Source organism: Anguilla rostrata, chromosome 4 (genome assembly GCF_018555375.3).
Source record: "Anguilla rostrata isolate EN2019 chromosome 4, ASM1855537v3, whole genome shotgun sequence".
NCBI classification, from domain to species: Eukaryota; Metazoa; Chordata; class Actinopteri; order Anguilliformes; family Anguillidae; genus Anguilla; species Anguilla rostrata.
In genome coordinates this window covers 60,749,831-60,771,916 of record NC_057936.1, presented here as the reverse complement: position 1 = coordinate 60,771,916, position 22,086 = coordinate 60,749,831, and the positions used below count along the sequence as shown (strand labels likewise).

Below are 22,086 nucleotides of genomic sequence, written 5' to 3'. Positions count from 1 at the left end.
CACGTGTGCTGGCAAAGCACATAGTTCTACGTTGTCGAATTTGTTGTTGCCGTTGTTGCTGTTCTATTATTATTATTATTATTAGCAATATATTTTGAATGTAAATGTAGGCAACACTTGGTGCATTATTTCCTTACATAAGACTGTCCATGCCAGTTTTGACATAAAATCTTTATTATTTAAACTTTCTCAGCGGCAGCGATTCGAAATCCACAGAAGAGGCCCATAAAGATTTTATGAGCTCCTATCAAAAAATATTCCTCCGACCCAAGAAAGTGATTCCGCGAGTCCCGCTCCCTTCAAATTGCAGACCGTAAGTCACGCGCACCTGTGCACTGCACTGCATGAGTTTGCTGATAAACTGAAATGGATATAGTGGGTCAAATGTCTAGTTTAACCTGAATCACAAATGAAGTATCCGGCTGTATAAATGGATAGCATTTGAAAATGTGAGCTGTACAGGTAGCCTATATCTGGATAAGCGTAAGGCCTATCTGCTACGTTGCGTAAATAATAAAAATAAATACGTGAGAGTAACGGCATGTTCATATTCCGAGGAACTGGTGGTTATCTTCTCAACGGCTGTAGGCTGCACAGCATTCCTGCTTCAGATACTTGTATTTCTCGAACTGCCCAGCTGGTGGCGCAGGCAGGCTTTTTACAGTTGACGTGAAAATCGGTAATACTCATTGGATTGATACATATTGCCATACGCTGAAAGACGTGACAGGGGGAATATAGCCGGAAACGTATTATCTTGCCTTGCGGATTATTGTTTCCGCGTTATTAAACAGCCCGGCTGTCTTGTCTGTGATGATGCCCGGAGACACACGTGCCTCTTGACGTGGTAATCAATACTTGCATTCATACTTGTGGCATGCGACCATGCATTAGACATGCAATTGCTTGCTTTCAGGTGCAGTTACTGTCATCTTGTTTGTGAAATTAAATGCGCGGTGGTCGGGCCGGGGCTGCCCCCTATTCAGAGCGATTACAACTCGGACCGTGCGCCTATGTATGGCATTAGCATGAAAAACGCACATGTCTGCGCTCTGTCACGCCTTATGCAGCTCAGCATACTGATGCGGAACTGATGTGCGTGCGTGCTTGTGTGGTTTAGTGTGTTACGGGTGTGTGCATGTGTTTAAGCTGTACGCATCTGTGTTTGTCCATGCTTGTTATTTGTTGTGTTTGGTGTTCGTTGTGGATGTGAAGCTGTGACGTTCTCTCGTCTTATGCTTCTCGGTGCGTGGGGTGGGGGGTTGGGGTCGATGTGCCTGAAGACTGATGCATTCTGTGAAACCCACTGTTCTCTTCTCTGCTGTGCACTGATGCTAGGTGAGATCATCATTAGCCCCCCTCCCATCTCCCCTCTCTCCATTAACCCTTGTGAGGTCACAAATATGTGATCAGGATGGCTTTAACCGGTCATTCTAATGCTGATGTAACAATTGCTGCTGGTAATTGAAAAAATGGAGTTCTAGAACACATTTAAAAAAAACGTTTAAAAAAAACCCCAAACTTCAAAGGGTTACTAGGATCAGAACGGGAGTATTACAGCCAATGGAAACTGCAGCTCTACCAGTGCGCCACAGAGTCAGCCATTCCGACTCGTTAGGGTACTGAGTGCTCCTCCTCACCCCGTTTTAAAGATTTTCTTACCCTCAGAGAGGGGCGAGTTTCAGGCTGACAGATCCCCGTGACACTGATGTGCTGTGTACGCTGCAGCTTTCCCTGTCACCAGACCCGAACCCAGTCAGGCATCTCCGGGCCATTCACGGCAGGACGCCTGAGACAGCCTTTCACGCTGAGCGTGAGCTGATTGACTGTGTCAGAAGAGCGCTGTCGTGTTCTGCAGGATGCCGGTGCGCCACTACGCCACCATGCATACAGCCTGTGCTGGCCAGAGGCCCGTTGAAGAGCAGGGTTTTTGTAATGTTTTATCTTTTTCTTTCAAAATTCTGTCGGTGTTCTAGAACTCCATTGCTTTCAGTTCCCAGTAGTGATTGTGACATCAGCATTAGAATGTTCAGTTAAGTAATTTGACTGAAAATATACAGTGTAAATCGGCTGTGCCCAACACTTACATACAGTCCATTCATACAGCTTGATATGTACCGAAGGAGTCAGTAGCTCCCTTAATGTTAAAACATAGATGAGTGGTTGTCACTTACCGAAATAAAAAACTAAATACAAAAAAAAAATCTATTTTGGTGGGACGCCGATATAAAATCAGTGTATGGGAAACACTGGCAGCTGTGCCCTACAGATGCATTGAACCTGCAACCAACATTCTGATACAAACCCAGTTGCTTTGCCACTATACTACACTGTTGCTTAAGGGCCACATTTCCTTACAAAAACACACATTTGTCATGCACGTGCAGTTCTAGGTTATCAGTGAAGGTCTAGTTGTGTACAAATGAACAGAAATCCTTTGAGTGTGAAGATAAGTGCATAATTCATTTGGAGTTTTTCAGAATGAGAATACGTGGTCACCAAACTGGCAGTGATATTCTGCATCACTGGGAACTGAGGTTTCATAAAGATTACAACAAATCAGAGTGGGAAAAAAAATCAAAATATTCAAGCAGTTATGTTTGTGTCCCAATAGCTTGCAAGTTCCTGTGAGAGGAAGACGAGGGGGCAGCAATGCATCCTGGGATATGAGGCAGAGCCAGGGTCACAGCAGGCAGGCGCGAGATCACATGATCGGCCAAACACTGAGGGCTCTGAGGAAACTGTGAGTACCCGCTAGGACCCTTTATGGCCGAGAGAGCGTGAGAAATATTCAAGTGAATTTCCTTTGTTGGCCACAAGAGGGCAGTTTATCACCTTTTAGAAAATATATTCCCATCAATCGGAAGTGTGTGCGTTTGCCGTTTTTCTTTGTGGATATGAAACAACGCGCATTGTTTTAATTATGAAATGATTAAGAGGTGTCACGAGATCATTTATGCGTCACAGGATCGTCTATAGTTGAAATGTCAAGCTTGTCGAGCAGAGTTTCCAAAAAACCTGTCACTTCTGCTCAAGGCTTGAATAGTGGCCATGTTAAAGAAGAAAAGAAGAATTCATTAATATGAATTTAATTACATTTGAAAAAAGAGGGGATGTGGCTCTTTGTTTCACCCTAAGCTGTCATCGTTGGCAACTGCGTGGATTTATTTAGTTTTCTGTATTTATTTGAACATGTGCAAAACTCATCTCTGGTCAGCTGCCCTGACTGACGTACAAGGCGTGCTCTCCTGTTTTCTTTTGGGGGTGGACGGGTGGGGGGGGGGGGGGGGGGGGGTTGATGGGATTGATGTCATCGTTTTAATTGAATCTTTTTTTTTTTTTTTTTGCTTTTGATCCAGGTCTCTCCCAGGATCTTAGTGTGTGGTTTTATTGGTTTATCTTGGGCTTGAGTTTGAAAGGGTTGCAGCAGAAAGGCGCCATACTGGGAGATACTGCATTCACAGGTCTTAGGGGGTGAAAGCATTGTAGGTGTTCAGCATTAATCAACCCCCTCCAGACAGTGTCTGATGCTAATACTAATAAAAATCTGGGTGAGACCATGATTTTGGATGAGAAGCTTTTTTCCCTTTTCAATGGAGAAGGTGTGGTAGGAAAGGCTATTTTTCCATCAACCCGGGGGGAAAGTGAAAATTCTATATGCTGCTTTGTCAAATTGCATGATTTGTCATGTTCCCTCAGCAGCTGACAAGGTGAGTGTAATGCAGCCAGTTTGATTGACTGACTGCTTTGAAGTGCTTCACCGTAATTGGTTGGTTAGGCAGGGATTCACCCCGTGCTGTCGCGGTGAACAGAATTACAAATCTCTGCAGCAGTATCAGGTGAACAGGGACTGGTGCACTGCTCTGGTCATTCACTGGCCCATCTTTATCTAAGGAGAGAGTTAAGGTTCAGTTCCCCAATGGAGCAATGACACACATGGCTAGTGTGTCCATGCGCAGTGTGAATTACACAGCTTGCAAGTGTGAGCAAATAATATTAATGATAATAATAATAACAACAACAGTAATAATAATGATAATAATAATAATAATGATAGGACTAATAATAATAATAATAATAATAACAATGGCAATAATAATAATAATAATAATAATGAGACACTAAAATCCGCTTTTCCACTTTATCAATTTGCGGCATGGCGATAGCAGCACAGAAAGGGGGGATGGGGGGAGGGGTTTTAGTAGTACACCTAGGACACCTGAAAGACACTGCTTTTCATCCCGTGTGTGCATGTGTCTTTGTGTGCGTGTGTCTGTGTGTCTGTGTGTGTGTGTGTGTGTGTGTGTGTGCATATGTGTATGTATGTGTGTGTGTGTTTGAGGCTATAATGCTGAGATAGTCAAGAGAGGGTTGAATGAGGGACACACACACACACACTTCCCACTCTCCCCGTGAGAGCCTGTCTGTGTGCCAGGGCAGTTGGGGGGGGGGGGGGGGTCCGTGGGAGCAGGACGTGACCCCCCCCCCTTCCCCACCCCGCCAGCGGAAACCCTCCTCTTGTTTTATGAAGGAAATGAGGGACCACCAATCTGCTGAGTCTGCACTTTCTCTCCCCCTCTTCTATTTCTCCTGTTTATTTTTTCTTTAAATCAGGCTCCCCCTCCCTCCCTCCGTCTCTCTATCTCTCTCTCACAATGTCTTTTTCTCCCTCCCTCCCTCTCTCTCTGTCTCTCTCACTCCCTTGCTGTTTTTCCCTCTCTCTCTCCCTCTTTCTCTCTCTCACTCTCTCTCTTTCATGTTGAGGTGAGGAAGATGGACAGATTGGCTGTGCTCGTGCCTGCTCCCTCTGCAGGCTGTGTGATCTCTCCCTCTCTCCCTCTCTCCCTCTCTCCCTCCCTTTTATCTCTGTCTCTCTCCCTCTCTCCCTCTCTCCCTCCCTTTTATCTCTGTCTCTCTCTGCTCTGCACCTTTTCACTCTCAAGGACAGGCTGGCCAATCGTAAGCCAGCCATGAGTGTGTGGTATTGCCTGTGTGTGTGCGTGTGTGTGCGTGTGTGTGTGTGTGTGTGTGTGTGTGAGTGTGTCTGTCTGTGTGTGTGTGTGCGCATGGGTGTGTCTGTGTGTGCAAGCATGAATCTGTGTGTGTGTGTGTGTGTGTGTGTGTGTGTGCATGTCTGTCTACGTGTGTGTGCTTGCATGTTTGTGTGTGCGTGTATGTGTGTGTATGTTTGCAAGTGTGTGTACTTCACTCTAAGGGACATTTGCATTGGCAGAGTACTGCATCACTGGGTCCATTCACTGTACTGCCGTGTCTTTGATGTGCCAGTCTGTCGTAAGAGGTGTCGTGACTGAGCCCATGTGAACCCATTACTCTGCACATTACACTGTTCTGGCACAGGCCCCATTACCGCTCACATGAGGAAGAGGAGAAAGAGGAAGATCTTCCAAAATGGGCTTTCAGGCTATTACGGTACCTTGATCTTGTCCACTTTTCGGATACTGCCTGCCTTGAAACCATGGTGATAAGAGCAGACCATTCAGCTGTAAAAAAAAATCATAATTTACCTTCAGATGGTGGAGCATCCAGTAATGGTTTTGGTGAAAACTTCTATGGTTCATTTTCGCTTTCGTTTTTTTAAAATGTAGCTGCCTTGGAAGTGTTATTTTATTCCAAACGTAAAGATGCGTGTCTGGTTTTGTCATGTGTCACCGAATGTTGTTTTTCACGAACTGTGTACCCCTGGACACAGGGCATTGTGAGGGTTAAACTCTGCCAGCTTTACCAAACTTACCTGGCCCCAACTAACCCCTCCTACCTGGCGGTTGAGTTCAGCCAATCAGCTGCGGAGATCACCCCACACCTCGGGAGGTTCGAGCGGTCGTCTGGCAACCAGAGACTTGTCGATTCGATCCCCGGTTCACTGTCGAAGTGTCCTTGAGCCTTTGGGTCCTTGAGGGACATAACGAAGACTAGTCCCCGATTGCTCCTGACGAGCTGGTTGGTGCCTTGCGTGGCTATCTTGATTGCCGTTGGTGTGTGTGTGTGTGTGAACGGGTGAATGAGGGACCTTTGTCGTGAAGCGCATGCTGTGCTTGCTGGAAAATGCCCTATATAAATGCAGTCCATGTACCATTTACCATAAACAAATCAATAAGTAAATAAATAAATGAAAAACATCCATTATTCACGTAAGGGCACTCATTTGGGTGTTCGTGATTCCTTATTGGCTGATTGGATTCCTGTGTAACTGTATCGGATGTACGATCCCTTTTGGACGCCGCCTCAACCAATCAGCATCCAGGATAGCGGACGTGTTTCCCAGCTGGCCTTGGGGCTGGGCTTGGGCCGTGCAGCATGGCGGTATAAACGGGGCGGGGCTTTGAGCGCGGACGCGTTTGGCTTCGTGTTCTGGTTGCGCCTGGGCTCTGGCAGCTCGGCTCCTTTGTTTTGAGAGGCCCATCGTCAAGGCTCTGGCTTGGCTTGGCTTGGCTGGCTGGCTGGCTGGAGGAAGCCTAGCTCCCCGCTCCAGCAGCTGGAGCTACAGACGCACTGATCCACTGAGAGATCCCATTAGAAGCACGGCCTCTCCACACCCCTGTGTTTCTACCGCACCCTTCTCACTTTCCCCCTCTGCCTCACACCCTCTATTCCCCTGTTCTGTCGCTCTCTCCCCTCTTCTCCCTCGCTCTTTTCTCTCTTTCCTCTCTGCCCCTTCCCTCCTCCCGTTCTCTTTCCTTCTTCCTTCTTTATTTCTCTCTTTTCTTTTCTCTCTCCCCCCCTCCCTCGCGAACAGCAACACTGCCCGGTGCATTAATCATGTCTCCTCCCCGAGCTCTCCACGTCCTTTGTGTTTCGCGGCGGGGAAGAACCCGCTAACCTCCGCTGCGTTTCGTGACCCAGCGCCAGGACCGATGTCACTCATTAAAGCTCGAAGCTTCAAGCTGAAGAACAAAAGAGGCAACATCAGCAGAGAAAATAAGCCAGATATTCTGTGCTTCTCTAGGGGGGTCCATCTTGTCCCTTTCTCAGCCCCCCCCCCCGATACCTTTTGGGAATGGGACACAGGTCTTAGCCCTCAGAAAGTACACCACCTTTCAATACTCCCCGATTTTGTCACCGCTGCTGCTGATAACTATACCGATGGTTCCGGAGGACTGACATTACTAGGCCATAGTGCAGTGGCGTTTCTGAACTTTCTAAACAGCTATGGATAACTGAATGTTGCACTTAACAAAATCAATGAGATGATTTTCTTTTCCACACTTTTTGGACTCTATTTTCACACAGGAAAGTGACACTAAAGGGTATTTCCCTTGTTCTTGAGGCAGTGGAAGGTCTGAGCCTTGCTCCATGTTACCAGACGGTTTTGTGTCTCCGACATTAGAGCAGGGTTGTCGTGGAAACCTCACGGTCCAGCTGCATGCGGGACGGTGGAGTCCCGGTCGGTTCTGGTCAGGCCAACTTCGCCGGGGCTTTCCTAAGGAAATGTGTCGTCACATATTTAGAAGAACGGCAAGAGTGAGGATTTGAACAGTTATTTTCCTTTGCAGATTAAGAGCATGCAGCACAGTTTGTGTCTGTGTTGTATCTACAGTAGAGAGGATACAGCACAGTTTGTGTCTGTGCTATATCTACAGTAGAGAGTATACAGCACAGTTTGTGTCTGTGCTATATCTACAGTAGATAGAATACAACACAGTTTGTGTCTGTGCTATATCTACAGTAGAGAGTATAGTGCACAGTTTGTGTCTGTGCTATATCTACAGTAGATAGAATACAACACAGTTTGTCCCTGTGCTGTATCTTCAGTAGAGAGTATACAGCACAGTTTGTCTGCACAGCTGTCTGAAATGAGCATCTCCTTTGGGTCCTTTGGGGGGTTGTCCGATGGATGCCTGAAATCCAGTCCAGCACCCAGATCCCAGGATTAAGTCCATCTTAATCCAGACAACAGGGATTAGCATAAAAACGGCGGAACAATGGCCGACTGCATGTGGGAGATTTAGGGTGTGGTCAGGACATCGCCACGCCTGTAGGATGCCTTCTGAGGAAACTCCTGCCCCAGCCAGTGTTCTCTCCGAATGTACTGTCCAGCCCTCACCACTGAGAGCAAAGGGCCGGGGCGCACACAGGTGTGGGGTTGTTATGGAGACAGCCTGGGGGGATAAGATCTTTTCCGTCTAGCCCAAAAAACACTTTAACGGATGTGCCTGTCGCAAGGTTTTAAGAGATTTAAGAGATCTGTTTTTTTTTTTTTTTTTGGAGAAAGATTTTCTTCTTTTTTTGTCCTTTTAATTTTGGAGAGAGAGAGAGAGAGAGAGAGGGAGTAGAACGAAAAGGCAGCGGAAGCTAGCAGTGCTGAACCGCAGGGTCACAGATTTAATTGATTTTTGTGCTGGATACCACCCCGTTATCTGCTAAGCTAAAGTGGCAGTTTGAATATGAATGAAGTCCCCCCCCCCCCCCTCCACTCTGTAGCCAAAAAGGTTTCTTTTTGCCTTTACGGTAAGTGTGCGGGAGATAGCTCTTATCGGTGCTGTTCGATCCCCTGATTTATGTCAGCGGCCCAGGGGTAGATATAGCGCCTCTTCTCCCTCCCTGCCTCGTCTGGAGTTAGACCTGAGGGGGCATGCGGTGGGTGATAAGACACGGTTTCGGGGGGGGTGGCGGGTGGGGGTTTGGCGATGAGCTGTGAGATATAGAGGGAGTTGCGACATCCTTGGTCGGATGTAGGAGCCCTGGCTTTTTGGCGACTGGCGAGGAACCGAGCGAGCGATTTGCCAGGATTCGTTATTGCGAGGGCAGCGTGTGTGTGTGTGTGTCTGTGTGTCTGTGTGTGTGCAGGCTCAGGTACACCATTCTCCACAGGGGTCTATAAAATCAGACTTGCTGAAATGGCCTGTTTTTTCCCCAGGAAAAGGTAAAAGAAAGTTAATTGGCACATTTTAAAGCCTCCCCTCAGTGATAAAGCTCTGTCCTGTTAATTGGAAATTATGGAGGGATTTGCGATGACAATTTGGATTATCAGCTTGAGAATGAACGACTGAGGCTGCAGTGTGGAGATCTTAATGAGAAAACTGGACTCTCTCCTGCCTGAGCACCCCTAAGGCCTTCTGCAGTTAGCAGTGTGCTATGAGCCTGCAGTGTGTAACACACAGCACACTTGGCTCAAGCATGTGTGTGTGTGTGTGTGTGTGTGTGTGTGTGCGCGTGTGTGTGTGCGTGTGCGTGTGTGTGGGTGTGTGTGTGTGTGCGTGCATTTGTGCGTATATGCTGTGTGTATGTGTTGCGTCATGGTGGGTTGGTGGGTGCTTATATGTGTGGTCTGCAGGGTGCGTGGGTGTGTGGTGTCGTTGTGTGTGGTGCATGTGTGTTGTGTGCGTCATGTGTGTGGGGCGTGAGCAGTGCCAGCGTGGCATGTTTGTGTGTGTGTTTGGGTGCATGTGTGTGTATGTGCGTGCGCGCGTGCGTGCATGTGTGTGTGTGTATGTGTGTGCGTGCATGTGTGCGTATATGTGTGCTTGCATGCCTGTGTGCGTGTTTGTTCTGCAGGAAGCAGGTAAATAAGGATTTTTTTTAAATGCATTCTTTGGGGATAAAAGCTATAATCAGTGGCAGTGCGAGGCTTTAATTGTGCTGGGCTGTGTGATTGCACAGGAAAGGACTGGGCTGTTTATTCACTGGATGCCCTGCTTCCTCCAGTCCCAAATCACACAGACCCTGATCCACCGCTGCAGCCTGGCGTGACAGGAAGTGGCCGTGTCAGACAGGGCGGGCACCAGAGACGTTTACCTGTGTAGGAGAGAGGGGGACAGATCTGGTAGGAGGTCAGCAGTTTATCTCTGTGAGAGTGGGAGAAAGGGGGAGAAAGAGAGAGGAGGGAGAGAGAGAGAGAGCAGTGTCCAAGTGTCACTGTAGCTTACTGTACATGAGTGAGAGTGTGGGGGAGGAGCAGATTTGGGGCACAGCAGATTGCATGGTGGCGCGGACTAGTCATTTTGGACGAACTGCCGCAGTGCCTCGAACGTTCGGTCTGACCTTTTTGAGACATCGCTCTTGAGAAGAAGAGTGAGTTGAGAAGAGAGAGAAAGAGAATGAACATACTGGACATACCTGCCGAAAGGCTTCACGGTCACATACTCTGGCCTCAAAAAATCGATATGGCCAAAGACCTGCTCGAGCCTTTTCTGTGTACGGGCTAAGAGAGCTGAGAAATTCTTCCTGATTGGCGGCTTTGACAGACGAACGGAAAGATCTTGGGCGCGAATGCCCTGTCCTTCACGGGAGGAATTAAGCCCCTTACCCTCATGGCTCCGCCCCCCTGGGGAGGAGTTAAGCTCCTTACCCTCAGGGCTCCGCCCCCCTGGGGAGGAGTCAAGCTCCTTACCCTCAGGGCTCCGCCCCCCTGGGGAGGAGTTAAGCTCCTTACCTCAGGGCTCCACCCCCCCTTGGGGAGGAGTTAAGCTCCTTAGCTGCAGGGCTCCGCCCCCTGGAGAGGAGAAGGTAGGCAGCTGCCCCGAGGCCGCCATGTTCTGCTGCAATTACCCAGAATAACGAGCTCGCTCGGGCGTGGCAGAGCCCGCGCACTTGGGCCTGTGTAAGTATAGAGCCGGATTCAGACACTTCCTCAATATTTAATGGGGGTCACTGAAGCGCGTGGCAGGTGATATGGAGGATTGTATTTATTTATTTATTTATTGTAAAAAAAAGAAAGAAAAAGATCCTGGCTGCTGAGTGGAGAGCAGAACTGTCAAAACCGCCCATTCTCATCTCCTCAAACGGACAAAGTTTGATGTGACAATGCAGCGAAGCCCTTTTGCTCCAGGTCAGGATGGAATCTTGTGGTTAATCTAGCTGGTTAGAGTCCACGTCCTCAGCTTTTATTTATGGGTATTTTTTATACACTTTTGGTTTCAACATGTAGAAATGGCAGCGCTGTTTATACATAGCCCCCTCATTTCAGGGCCAAGCATGGTGGAGCTCACTGTATATGCTTAAAATTCATGTACACGCAAGAACACAGTTCTCCTGACTGGGCTGCCTCCCTCTTTACTCTGTTTATTTTGTATTTCGGGAGGGAGGGGTGGGGTGGGGTGGGGTGGTAAAAGAAAGTGATTTTCACTGCGTTGTCGTGCACCATAATGTTGCTCTTTCCCAGACAGGTACTCCTGATGTAAAATACTTCACCATTTCGATGAATGGCACTGAATGAAGCACAGACTCAGTTATCTTCTCTCAATTCGCCCGTACCACAGTCTGCTTCAGTGGTCTTTATCAAAACACCGTTTTAATAATATCTGAGATATCGTATCACAGCTGTTTATTCAGTAAAGGCAGCGATTGTCAGAGGCTCCGCAGGAAGTGCCTTGTACTCCTAAATCAGAGTTGTACGTAGACAGGTGATGCGGTCAGACAGCATTTTAACCTCTATAAACCTGATGTGGACTGTTGTTGGTTTTTGTGCTATTGAATCTATTTTGGGATCGTATAATAAATCTAAAGTAAATTTAAATTATCTCTCGCAAGGAAATGGAATTGGTGTTCACGTGATGGTGTAGCAAAGAGAACAATTTCTGAAACCTTTGGTCCAGAGGTAGAAATACTACGTTAAGTCAAACTCGACAGCAACAATATGGGAGTGCTTCTGCCTCTCTCCAATTATCCCATAATTAAGCCGCAGAATAATTTTTCATTCGGCCAAAAGTGATCTGATTAGTTTCAAGCCCCGAACATAATGAATTTTAATGTGGTCTTAATGAATCTTCAGTAAGGGTGTAATTATAGGAGCAAATGTGAATATTGTGTACAGAACTACACGATGGAGCTGTGGTAAAATAAATGTGGTTTCGTGCAGTTTCCTCTATTCTGCATACATTATAAGTGGCGGCATTTTATACAGCTGTTGCACATTGAATTGTTTGGTGAACTCTGATTGGTGCAGTCAGAGTCCATGTGACCCCTATTTGAACTGCTAGACATACTCATATAAATGTTTAGAGCTGAATTATGCATATTTCACTAGGTACACATCACTTCTAATCAAATCAAAACTGTGAGAGCAGAGAAGACAAGAGTAAAGACTGCTACATAGGTTAACATGTTAAATTCCTGTTTCTCTAACGGCAAGTTAGAAATTGATTACTTGGAGTCGCAATATTTGACGTACTGAATCTCTGACACTGATCCAAATCTGCATTTTATTCATGCCAGTTATTTATTATTATTATTATTATTATTGTTATTACTATTATTACTATTATTATTATTACTACTACTATTATTATTATTATTATTACTATTACGATTGTTATTATTTCCTGCTCAATAAAAGGAAATAATAATAATAATAGACAGATAGACAGGAAAGGTTATGCGTCTGCATTGCAGCCCCACCTTCAGCATCCTGTTGGTCCCAGAATGCAACAGAAGGACGCATTAAACTGTGGGTGTGCAGCGCACAAAAGTTAATTTAACGGCTGGCTGCCCTCTGCTATTGTCAAACATGACATTTGCAACATAACCCATTTCTTTTTCCCTCTGCAGAAAAGGAAAATAAAAAACTAAAAATAATGATTGAAATGTACTTGAACACACACACACACACATACACGGATGTCACATATTTTATTAACACCTTTCTTTGTTTTTATTGTTTATCCTTTATCCTCCTGTGTTGTATTTACTGTGACTGCATTGCAACCACACACATGCAGCTACTGCAGTACCTGGTTTAACTATCACTCTTTGCAGGGCACTCCCAATCTAGGATCACTCTTATCACTTGTATCCTTCTATCTTATTGCTACAGCACTCACATTGCAATCACTCCATCCAATACTTATATTGCACTTGTATCCTTATCTTGATGTTATAGCTCATTGTCATGCCTCCTAGTTTGAATTACCACAACTTTCTGACCTAGCCTATGCTTATTGTGTGAACTGGACTTAATGTGTTCATAGCTATAAATAATTGTGACGTAATGAGTATTATACCTTATCGGACATGTGGTCTGTAGTTGTTCCAATGACCTTCGGTGTGCACTTACTGTACTGTGTCACTTTGGATAAAAGTGTCAAATAAATGCAATGTAATGGACAGCTGAGCTATTCAGTGAAGCAATTATGGTTAACTACCTTAGTGAAGGTTAGAATGGCTTTGTCCCACCTTGGAATTGAACCTGTAACCTTACAAGTCTGGCTCCCGAACCATTATACTCCACTGCTGCCCTATTGATGGCGGCAGTGTAGGAAAAGAGACGGCCATTTTCCAATTGGCTACAGGAGAAAATTGGCCAGGAATTGAACTTGTGACTTGTGACATTTGTGATGTCGTGATGATGTCATAATATATGTGCTCTGTGCAGGCCCATAGAGAGGTCACTGGCGGACCAGCAGGCTATCCGCAGGACACTGAATGCCTTTCCCTGCCTGTCTACCCTCCTGTCCAATCAGGAGCTTCAGCAGATCAGCAGCATTGCAATCCTGGAGTCCTGGGAGAGGGAACAGACCAGTGAGTGTGCATAAACACACACACGCATAGACACACACACGCTCACACAAACACACTCACACACATGCACAGACGCACATACACACACTTACTCACGCACACGCACACACGCATGGACACACACACATACAAACTTGCACACGCACATACACTCACACACACATACACATAGATACACACACGCACACACACACGCACATATAAAGGCTTTATTACATATGAATAACTGCCTTATAGTCTATAGTGCTATTGGATTATGAAAACCACAGCTGTTGTACTGAGCAGCGCTGGCGTGAAATAAAAATAAAATTCATGGGCCTGCGGAGCATGGTAATAGGCTTTAAAATCACATTTTCTCTTCATTTATGAGGCTCCATCTCAGCATCCTGTTTGTTTCGGTCCCCCAGGCATTGTGTGGGTTTCAGGGTCTGGCGAAGCATTATCATTGGAAGGAGTTCAGTGGTGCTAATTGGATAAAAAAATTCCCCAAATCCAGGCCTTTTCCACACCTTCGCCAAGTTTTCAATCACACGCTTATTGAGCATTAAAATGCACATAAATCAAGTGGCCAGCTTAAGGTGAGCAAGTAACAATCGGTCCTTAAATGGATTTTGCATCTTTATTCATAACCTGAAGTTTGTTGGTTTGAGTCCCAGATGGGCTGCGGCCAAGCAATCAAATTCAGCAAAACTGACCCAGTAAGTCTCCTGCAGTATATTAAATGGATAACTGTAGACAGGTATGTAAGCACTGTTAAGGGTATATTGAACCTTCTATTCAAACTTTATGTAAAAATAAACAAACTTTTGGACATTTGAGGTCAAATGTTGATTGAGTTACAGTAAGACCTAAAGTTACTACAATAACAATAATAATAATAATAGTAATCATCATCATCATCATATGAAGAAGAACCTTTGTTTCTCTAGCAGTTTTAATGCAAGTCATTATATGTTTAGCTGACACGTAACGAGAGGTGCGGTGGTTTTAATGACCGAGCTTTCTCATCGCCGGGCCCGGGTTCGAGGAGTGTCTGCGGGCCTCGTTTTCCCAAAGCAGACACGTGCCGGCGTCTGGATTTTAACACGAAGCCGCTAGCAGGAGCCAGTCGTTCGTCCTCCTCCTCGCCCCTCTCACGCCGCGGAGATCGTTATGGATGTGGAACCATCTGCCGCTGGGCCCGTCTTTATTGGGAGGCAAATAAATAAATGAGTGATTTAAAGCTCTCTGTCCGATTACAGGAGGTGGCCATTTGCTAAAAGGCAGCAGACGCGCTGCTATTTAAACTAATCAAATCTATCGATCACGTCGGGCACGCTCGTCAATATCTCGGATGTTTGCAGACAAACAAAAAATAGTTTGGAGTTTACTGCCGTCGTGATTTATTTGTTTTTTGGGCATGTTGTTTGAGTTTTCAAGGGTTTGTAATTGGCCTTTTCCCACCGGCCCATTCATTATCTATTCCCGCTTATCCGGGCAGGCTCGTGGGGTGGGGTGGGGGGGGGGGGGGGGCTGGAGCCTATCCCAGCATGCATTGGGTGAAAGGCAGGACTGTGGGAGGAAACCCACGTGGAGTTGTGTTTGATTTTTGTATTTTTAAGAGAGTTGTGTGACAGAGTTGTGTGTTAATGAGAGAGTTGTGTATTTGTGAGAGTTGTGTGCTTGTAAGGGTTGTGTGTTCGTGAGAGAGGTGTTTGTGAGAGAGTTGTGTATTTGTAAGAGTTGTGTGTTTGTGAGAGTGGTGTGTATTTGTGAGAGAGTTGTGCGTTTGTTTGTGAGGGAGGTGTTTGTGAGCAAGCTGCATGTTTATGAGAGAGTTGTGTATTTGTGAGAGTAGTGTTCGTGATGGATCTGTTCCTATATTCTGGGTCTCTGGGGGGGTCAGTGGGGCATGCTCCAGCGTTTGGGCCAGTGAATGCACCAGAGGCTCATTGATTTGGAAGGGGGGGGGGGGTCAGTGGGGCATGCTCCTGCGTTTGTACCAGAGGCTCATTGATTTCAGGCTCTTTGTGGAGATTAATGCAGCGGACTGAAGGACAGGTGAGAGCGTGTATTCTGAGCACGACCATTCTGCAGGCAGCGGCGATCACTGTCAGCTTAACATCCATCCGTCCCTCCGTCCATCCGTCCCTCTGTCCCTCCGTCCACCATTCCTTCCTTTGAGTTATTTTGTCGGTTTTGTTTTGTTTTTGTTTTGTTGTTTTTTTGAGGAGGTGGGATGAATAAACTCACTCACACACACACACACACACGCACACACATACATGCACACACGCACATATACACATGCACGCACCCACACACACGCACATGCACACACACACACGCACACAGTGACACAAAGCAATGACCAGCCCTTTTGATGGATGCTTGTGGTTATCCGAGCGTGACTGCTGCTGCTGCTGCTGCTGCTCCAGGAGTTCTGGGCCTGGTTCCAGCCCGGGAGGTTCTGGAGCTCTGGGCCTGGTTCCAGCCCGGGAGGTTCTGGAGCTCTGGGCCTGGTTCCAGCCCGGGAGGTTCTGGAGCTCTGGGCCTGGTTCCAGCCCAGGAGGTTCTGGAGCTCTGTAACCGAGGGAGGGAGGGGATTAATGTGCTCTTAATGCCCCCCCCCCACCCATTTTTGCCTCTTCCCGCAGTTTTCGGACACAACGGACTACACCTTGTGCTGAGGGGAACCGTGAGGCTGTACTCACATGAGGCCACCAAGACTGACACGGTAACGGTAACCATGACAACGTTATGACAACGGCTGTAAAGCTGCCGCGAGTGTGGCCATGGTACTGTATGTGGTGGAGCCGGTTGTAGACCGGTGCTGTAACGCACCACGCAGGGACACCCTCAGATTGTCACCCCACGCCCTGCACCTCCATAATCAGTCAGCCAGTTTATCCAACGGTCTCAGTTTCTACAGAGGCTGTGTGAGGTTGTCACACCACCCATGCTGTCAGGTGACTATACAGGACGTGCTGATTGGCTGTCTGTCTGGTGACTAAATGGGAGGTGCTGATTGGCTGTCTGTCAGGTGACTAATTTTGACGTGCTGATTGGCTGTTGGTTTTCTGTGACCCCCCTTTTGCAGATGGGAGTGGGTGGATGTTTCGGGTCGCTGGAGGAGCAGGACACGGACGAGGCTCACGCAGACGCCCAGCACGCCGTAACGCTGGACAACTGTGAGATCCTGAGGATCCCCAGGGCCGCCTACGCCAGACTCCAACAGGTTAGCGCACCTGTCCCAAACTCAGACAGGTTAGAGCACCTTTCCCAAACTCAGACAGGTTAGAGCACCTGTCCCAAACTCAGACAGGTTAGAGCACCTGTCCCAAACTCAGACAGGTTAGAGCACCTGTCCCAAACTCAGACAGGTTAGAGCACCTGTCCCAAACTCAGACAGGTTAGAGCACCTGTCCCAAACTCAGACAGGTTAGAGCACCTGTCCCAAACTCAGACAGGCACCTGTCCCAAACTCAGACAGGTTAGAGCACCTGTCCCAAACTCAGACAGGTTAGAGCACCTGTCCCAAACTCAGACAGGTTAGAGCACCTGTCCCAAACTCAGACAGGTTAGCACACCTGTCCCAAACTCAGACAGGTTAGAGCACCTGTCCCAGACTCAGACAGGTTAGAGCACCTGTCCCAAACTCAGACAGGTTAGCACACCTGTCCCAAACTCAGACAGGTTAGAGCACCTGTCCCAAACTCAGACAGGTTAGAGCACCTGTCCCAAACTCAGACAGGTTAGAGTACCTGTCCCAAACTCAGACAGGTTAGAGCACCTGTCCCAAACTCAGACAGGTTAGAGTACCTGTCCCAAACTCAGACAGGTTAGCACACCTGTCCCAAACTCAGACAGGTTAGAGCACCTGTCCCAAACTCAGACAGGCACCTGTCCCAAACTCAGACAGGTTAGAGCACCTTTCCCAAACTCAGATAGGTTGGAGTACCTGTGGGAGTACCTGTAGTTTTGAGTACTCTGTGGGAGTTTCTACCCCTCCTCCCAGTGCAAAACTGCTCTTTCTGGAGTTTTCCTGCACAGTTCATTTAAAAATGAAGAAAAAAATGTGAATTTTGATTGACAAGAAATCCAATCACGGTCTTAATTGCACTCTAATCACCCATTATAACCCTGGTGCCATTTGCATGAAAAGCCAGTCGCAGTAGTGTCATCATTTAAAGGCTCATGCAATAGCCATAAAGCACTAATTGGGCCTGGGGTTGTTAATTTCTGAATTACAGGGAGGTCAGAGTTTGGATGGATTAGGTTTTACCCCCATATTGCATCATATTACATTGTTAATTTGCAGGAAAGAAGATCCAATCAGAGTGCATTGCTGGTATTCTAGTTTTGGCACACTGCTGATGCTAAATGGGTGCAAACCATAGACTATACTGTAGAAAAATATGGACAAGGTCACTGCGACGTCACCCATTGACTCTCCGTGGGCTTGGTGAAAGGGTTTTGAGCATGGGTAGTGTAGTTCGTGGGCGCCTCCATGTTGTGCAAACTGGAGCCTGAGACTACGCAGTAGGGACATGAAGTCCAGTTGTCCACTAAGCGCGTGAGGTACAACGACTTGGCAGTGGCGCAAACCGTCCTTCTTGTATTACCATCTTGTCCAAATAGCACAATAACTTAACAAATAACAAATCGGCATATGGGGAGACATTAGACGAAGAACTACTTTTTTCTTGTGGAAAGAAATGATTAACTTTGTATTTTGACCGCGTTGCAGCCAACCGCACAGGCGCTAGTGGGCAACGTCTCTCAACAAGACCAGGAAGTGAGCTTCGGAAACGCAGCCCGGTTCTGTCCGCTTGGTGTAAACCTGCCTGCTGCGCATGTGTTGTTGCTTTTGGCCTGCAGGAGATCGAAGCCCAGAACTCCGCCCTGAGAGAGTCAATCGTCCAATCCTGTCCTTTCTACCTCCACTGGCACAAGCTGTCAATCAAGAAACTGTCTGACCTCATCCAGATGAGACAACTGCCAGCCAATCACGGTAGTCCTCTCCCCTCTCATTTTTTTTGCCGATTCGACTTGTGAGGATCCAGAGTTTATGCTCGTGTATGCATATATGATGTTGACATAAGGACAGGAGAAATCAAATGAGCTGCTAATTAAGTAATCGCTAATTAATTAGTCGCCATTGTGTTCGACTAATGATAGCCCACCGAGGCTTCACAAACCTCATGAACCCAAAACAGGAAGAGATATCACATTACCTCCGTGACTCACGAGTTTTTTTTTCTTCTTCTGTCTCTGGATTGGTCCAAGTCAGTGATTGACATTGTCCCTGCTCATACCCTCTCGCCCATGGCCATTATGGGATTAATGACAGGAGACAAATGGAGCAGAAATGAGAAGGGGGTATGCGAGTTTCTGTTGGGGGGGGGGCCCAGGAGGGTAGGATTTGTTAGGGGGTGGGGGGGGGGTGGTGGGGGTGAGCCGCGACACGCAAGCAGGCTGCTGCACATGGCTGTCGCCCATGGAAACAGCTGGCGATCCCCCCCTCCCCCAACCCCTCCCCTCGGATCCTCGGGAAACGACATTTGCGGAACACAAACAAATGAGTCCACTACTGCGTCCCTCTCTCCCTCTCGCTCTCCTCCATCTCCCTCTTTCCCCTGAGGGGTGGCGGGTGAACATAACGGCGATATAATAATAGCCCCGCCCCCCCGCGCACGACATCATAAACACTTTCTGTCAAACGCCGTCGCCCTGACGACACCCCATCATTATCCTTACCTTTCCCACCGTCAGTTATATCTACTAATCTTATTCAAATATGTTAGCTACAGTGCTACACGGCCATCTCCAGGCAGTAAAACAAAGCAGATTAGAGGTGATTTTGAACCTTGAGCTTTCCTCTCTGTCCACCAGTAGGCCCAGGGGTGGGATTGCGCTTAAGGGAAGGAGGTTTTTGTTTTCGCTAATGCGAGCGCTTTTGTGTGCTCGGAGAGAGTGACTGAACGGTGAGATGCCCTGGGAGGAGAATAAGGGGATTAGCGGGGTTTTTTCTGAATAAGACATGCTGTCCATCCACTTATACAGCTGGCTATTTCACTGAAGCAGTTCCGGGGTCAAGCGCCTTGCTCAAGGGTACGATGGCGGTGACCCGACTGGGATTCAAACCTGCAATCTGTGCATTACACACACTCACACACACGCACACACACACACACACACACGTGTGCTCTGTGGGGGGGCGGGGCCTCGTTAACGGAACACGGCGTTCCGTGCGCCTCCGCTCCGTGCGCTCGGAGCTCTCCCTCGGCTGTTCCTATTGGCCGCCGCCTGAGGCCGTGCATCGCCGTGGCGATTGTTGTTGCAGCGCGGTCGTTACCCCAGACGAGGGGTTTAAATTCGGTAATGGGGCGGTTAGGCCGCTAATTCCAGCGGTGGCTGCGGTCCGGTCGTTCCCCTCCTCACCCCCACACACATTCTGCCCCCCCCGCCCCTCACCTCCCCCCTGCCCCCTCCTTAAAGAGCAAATTGAGAACTGCCATCAAACAGGTTTTAACCCCCTCTCATGGCTACAGATGAGGTAGAGAGAGAAACAGAGGAAGACAAAGAATGAGAGAAACAGAGATAGAGAAAGAATGAGAGAAACAGAGATAGAGAAAGAATGAGAGAAACAGATAGAGAGAGAATGTGAGAAACAGAGGGAGAGAGAGAATGAGAGAAACAGATAAGGAGAGAATGAGAGAAACAGATAGAGAGAGAGGTCAGATGTTTAGGGCTGTCTCGTTAATGCACAGTAAGATTGATAACAGGGCCGTTTGAGTGTGTGTGTGTGTGTGTGTGTGTGTGGTGGGTTTCAAACAGTAGCTGGGTGCTTGGGCACTAACATAGAGGGGTTTGGCGCTATTGTTACCAGGGAGACCAGGGATTGGGGGTTTGGTATTGTCATGACCAAGGGAGACCAAGGTTTGGTGGTGTGGTACTGTTGTTACCAGGGAGACCAGGGGTTGGGGGTGTGGCGCTGTTGTTGCCAAGGGAGACAAGGGAGGAGTTTGGGGGGGACTACACTGTTGTCACTGGAGATAAGAGAGGGCGAGGGTTGGGTGTGGTTGTCTTTTTTGCAGAGGTGAATGTTAGGTGGGGGTGGGGGCACATGAGCATGCATCTGTTTATCTGGGTCTCATGACAAAGACCTGAGGATTTCCTGTGTCTGTGGTGATGCCTCCCCTCCCCCCACACTCACCCTGCCCACTTGCCTGGTAAATAGATTTGTGTCTGCAGGGTTGAGTGGGTGGGTGTTAAAAAATAAACAAATAAAAAGGGGACAGCGTTAGCTGAAATGGGATTTACCAACACCTGTCAGGGCTGAGGTACAGTGTTTTTCCTGCAGTTAAAGATCCCAATAAATCAGTACTGATACTGCTACTGCTCACCTCCCCGCCCTGTCTCACACACACACACACACACATGCAGGCACACACACACACACACTGTCACACACACACACATACACTCACACTCATACACACACACACACACACGCACAGACAATGCCTGCATCTGCCAGAGAGAGCACATCACTTGTATCACTTGCTAGCTCTGTCTCTCTCTCTGTCTCTGTCCCTCTTTTTCTCTCTCACTCTGCCCATTTTCCTCCCCTATCGGTTTCCCACACACATCTTTCCCTTTCCTTTTCTCTTTCCCTATCTTTACATTACATTACATTACAGGCATTTAGCAGACGCTCTTATCCAGAGCGACTTACACAACTTTTACATAGCATTTTTACATTGTATCCATTTATACAGCTGGGTATATACTGAAGCAATTTCGGTTAAGTACCTTGCTCAAGGGTACAACGGCAGTATCCTACCCGGGAATCGAACCTACGACCTTTCGGTTACAAGCCCAGTTCCTTACCCACTGTGCCACACTATCTACACCTTCATCCCTCTTGCACGTGTATCACTTGCATGTACACACACAGACACACACACACACACTCACACAGTATACACATTCTCCCGTGAACATGGCACATCCTGCTGCACAGTGTCCCCACACCATTAACTGCACTTAATTGCAGCAGCGCCGTCTTTCCTTCTGGGCCCCTGCAGTGTTTGTGAGGAGTTTCTGAGTCTCTTCGTCCTTCCACCTGCAGTTCTAGTTCGGGAGGGTGAGGTGTGTCCCTTCGTAACCTACATCCGGACAGGGGAGTGTAACATCCTTCGGGATATCGAGGGAGTACCGAAAAGGGAACCTGGAAAAAAGGTAACACTTTTTGTTTGCAGTGTTGCCATGGTTTGTGGTCCGTGCCTGTCACAGGTGAACTTAGGGATGAGAACTGCCAATGACGTGAGCGCTGGCATTGTGGGGGGGGCGGTTGACCTCCGGCACTGCGGTGTCTCTCTTTGCCTTTTCCCATTCGCCGAGTGTACCTGCTGTGTCTTGGTTGTCAGGGCAACAGGGTCAAGTACGTGGTAGTGGGCAAACTGGGTCCCGGGGCGTCGTTCGGGGAGACCAGCGTGCTCCTGGACCAGCCTTCCCCTTGCAGCGTTGTCACGGCGACGGAGGTGAAGATGGGAGTCATCCTCCCCAGCGATCTGAAAGGTGAGCCTCACCTGCCGACCGGGTGTGAAAGGGTCAGCTCGGCATTTC

The 22,086-nt window shown here is 47.8% G+C and overlaps 1 protein-coding gene across 3 annotated transcripts in view; it reads left to right on the top strand.

Annotated features, from left to right (window-relative positions):
* The window catches only part of cnbd1 (cyclic nucleotide binding domain containing 1), a 30,056-nt gene that overhangs the window by 734 nt on the left and 7,236 nt on the right, over nucleotides 1-22,086 (top strand). Inside the window, exons 3-10 of one of the 3 annotated variants that reach the window (XM_064333717.1) lie at nucleotides 194-313; nucleotides 2,615-2,743; nucleotides 13,328-13,473; nucleotides 16,110-16,189; nucleotides 16,553-16,690; nucleotides 18,334-18,466; nucleotides 21,590-21,699; nucleotides 21,888-22,038. In XM_064333717.1, the coding sequence (XP_064189787.1) occupies nucleotides 194-313; nucleotides 2,615-2,743; nucleotides 13,328-13,473; nucleotides 16,110-16,189; nucleotides 16,553-16,690; nucleotides 18,334-18,466; nucleotides 21,590-21,699; nucleotides 21,888-22,038 (1,007 nt within the window). Of the gene's footprint in view, nucleotides 1-193; nucleotides 314-2,614; nucleotides 2,744-13,327; nucleotides 13,474-16,109; nucleotides 16,196-16,552; nucleotides 16,691-18,333; nucleotides 18,467-21,589; nucleotides 21,700-21,887; nucleotides 22,039-22,086 lie in introns of all 3 variants that reach the window. The other 2 variants (XM_064333716.1, XM_064333719.1) reach the window with 2 other exon arrangements.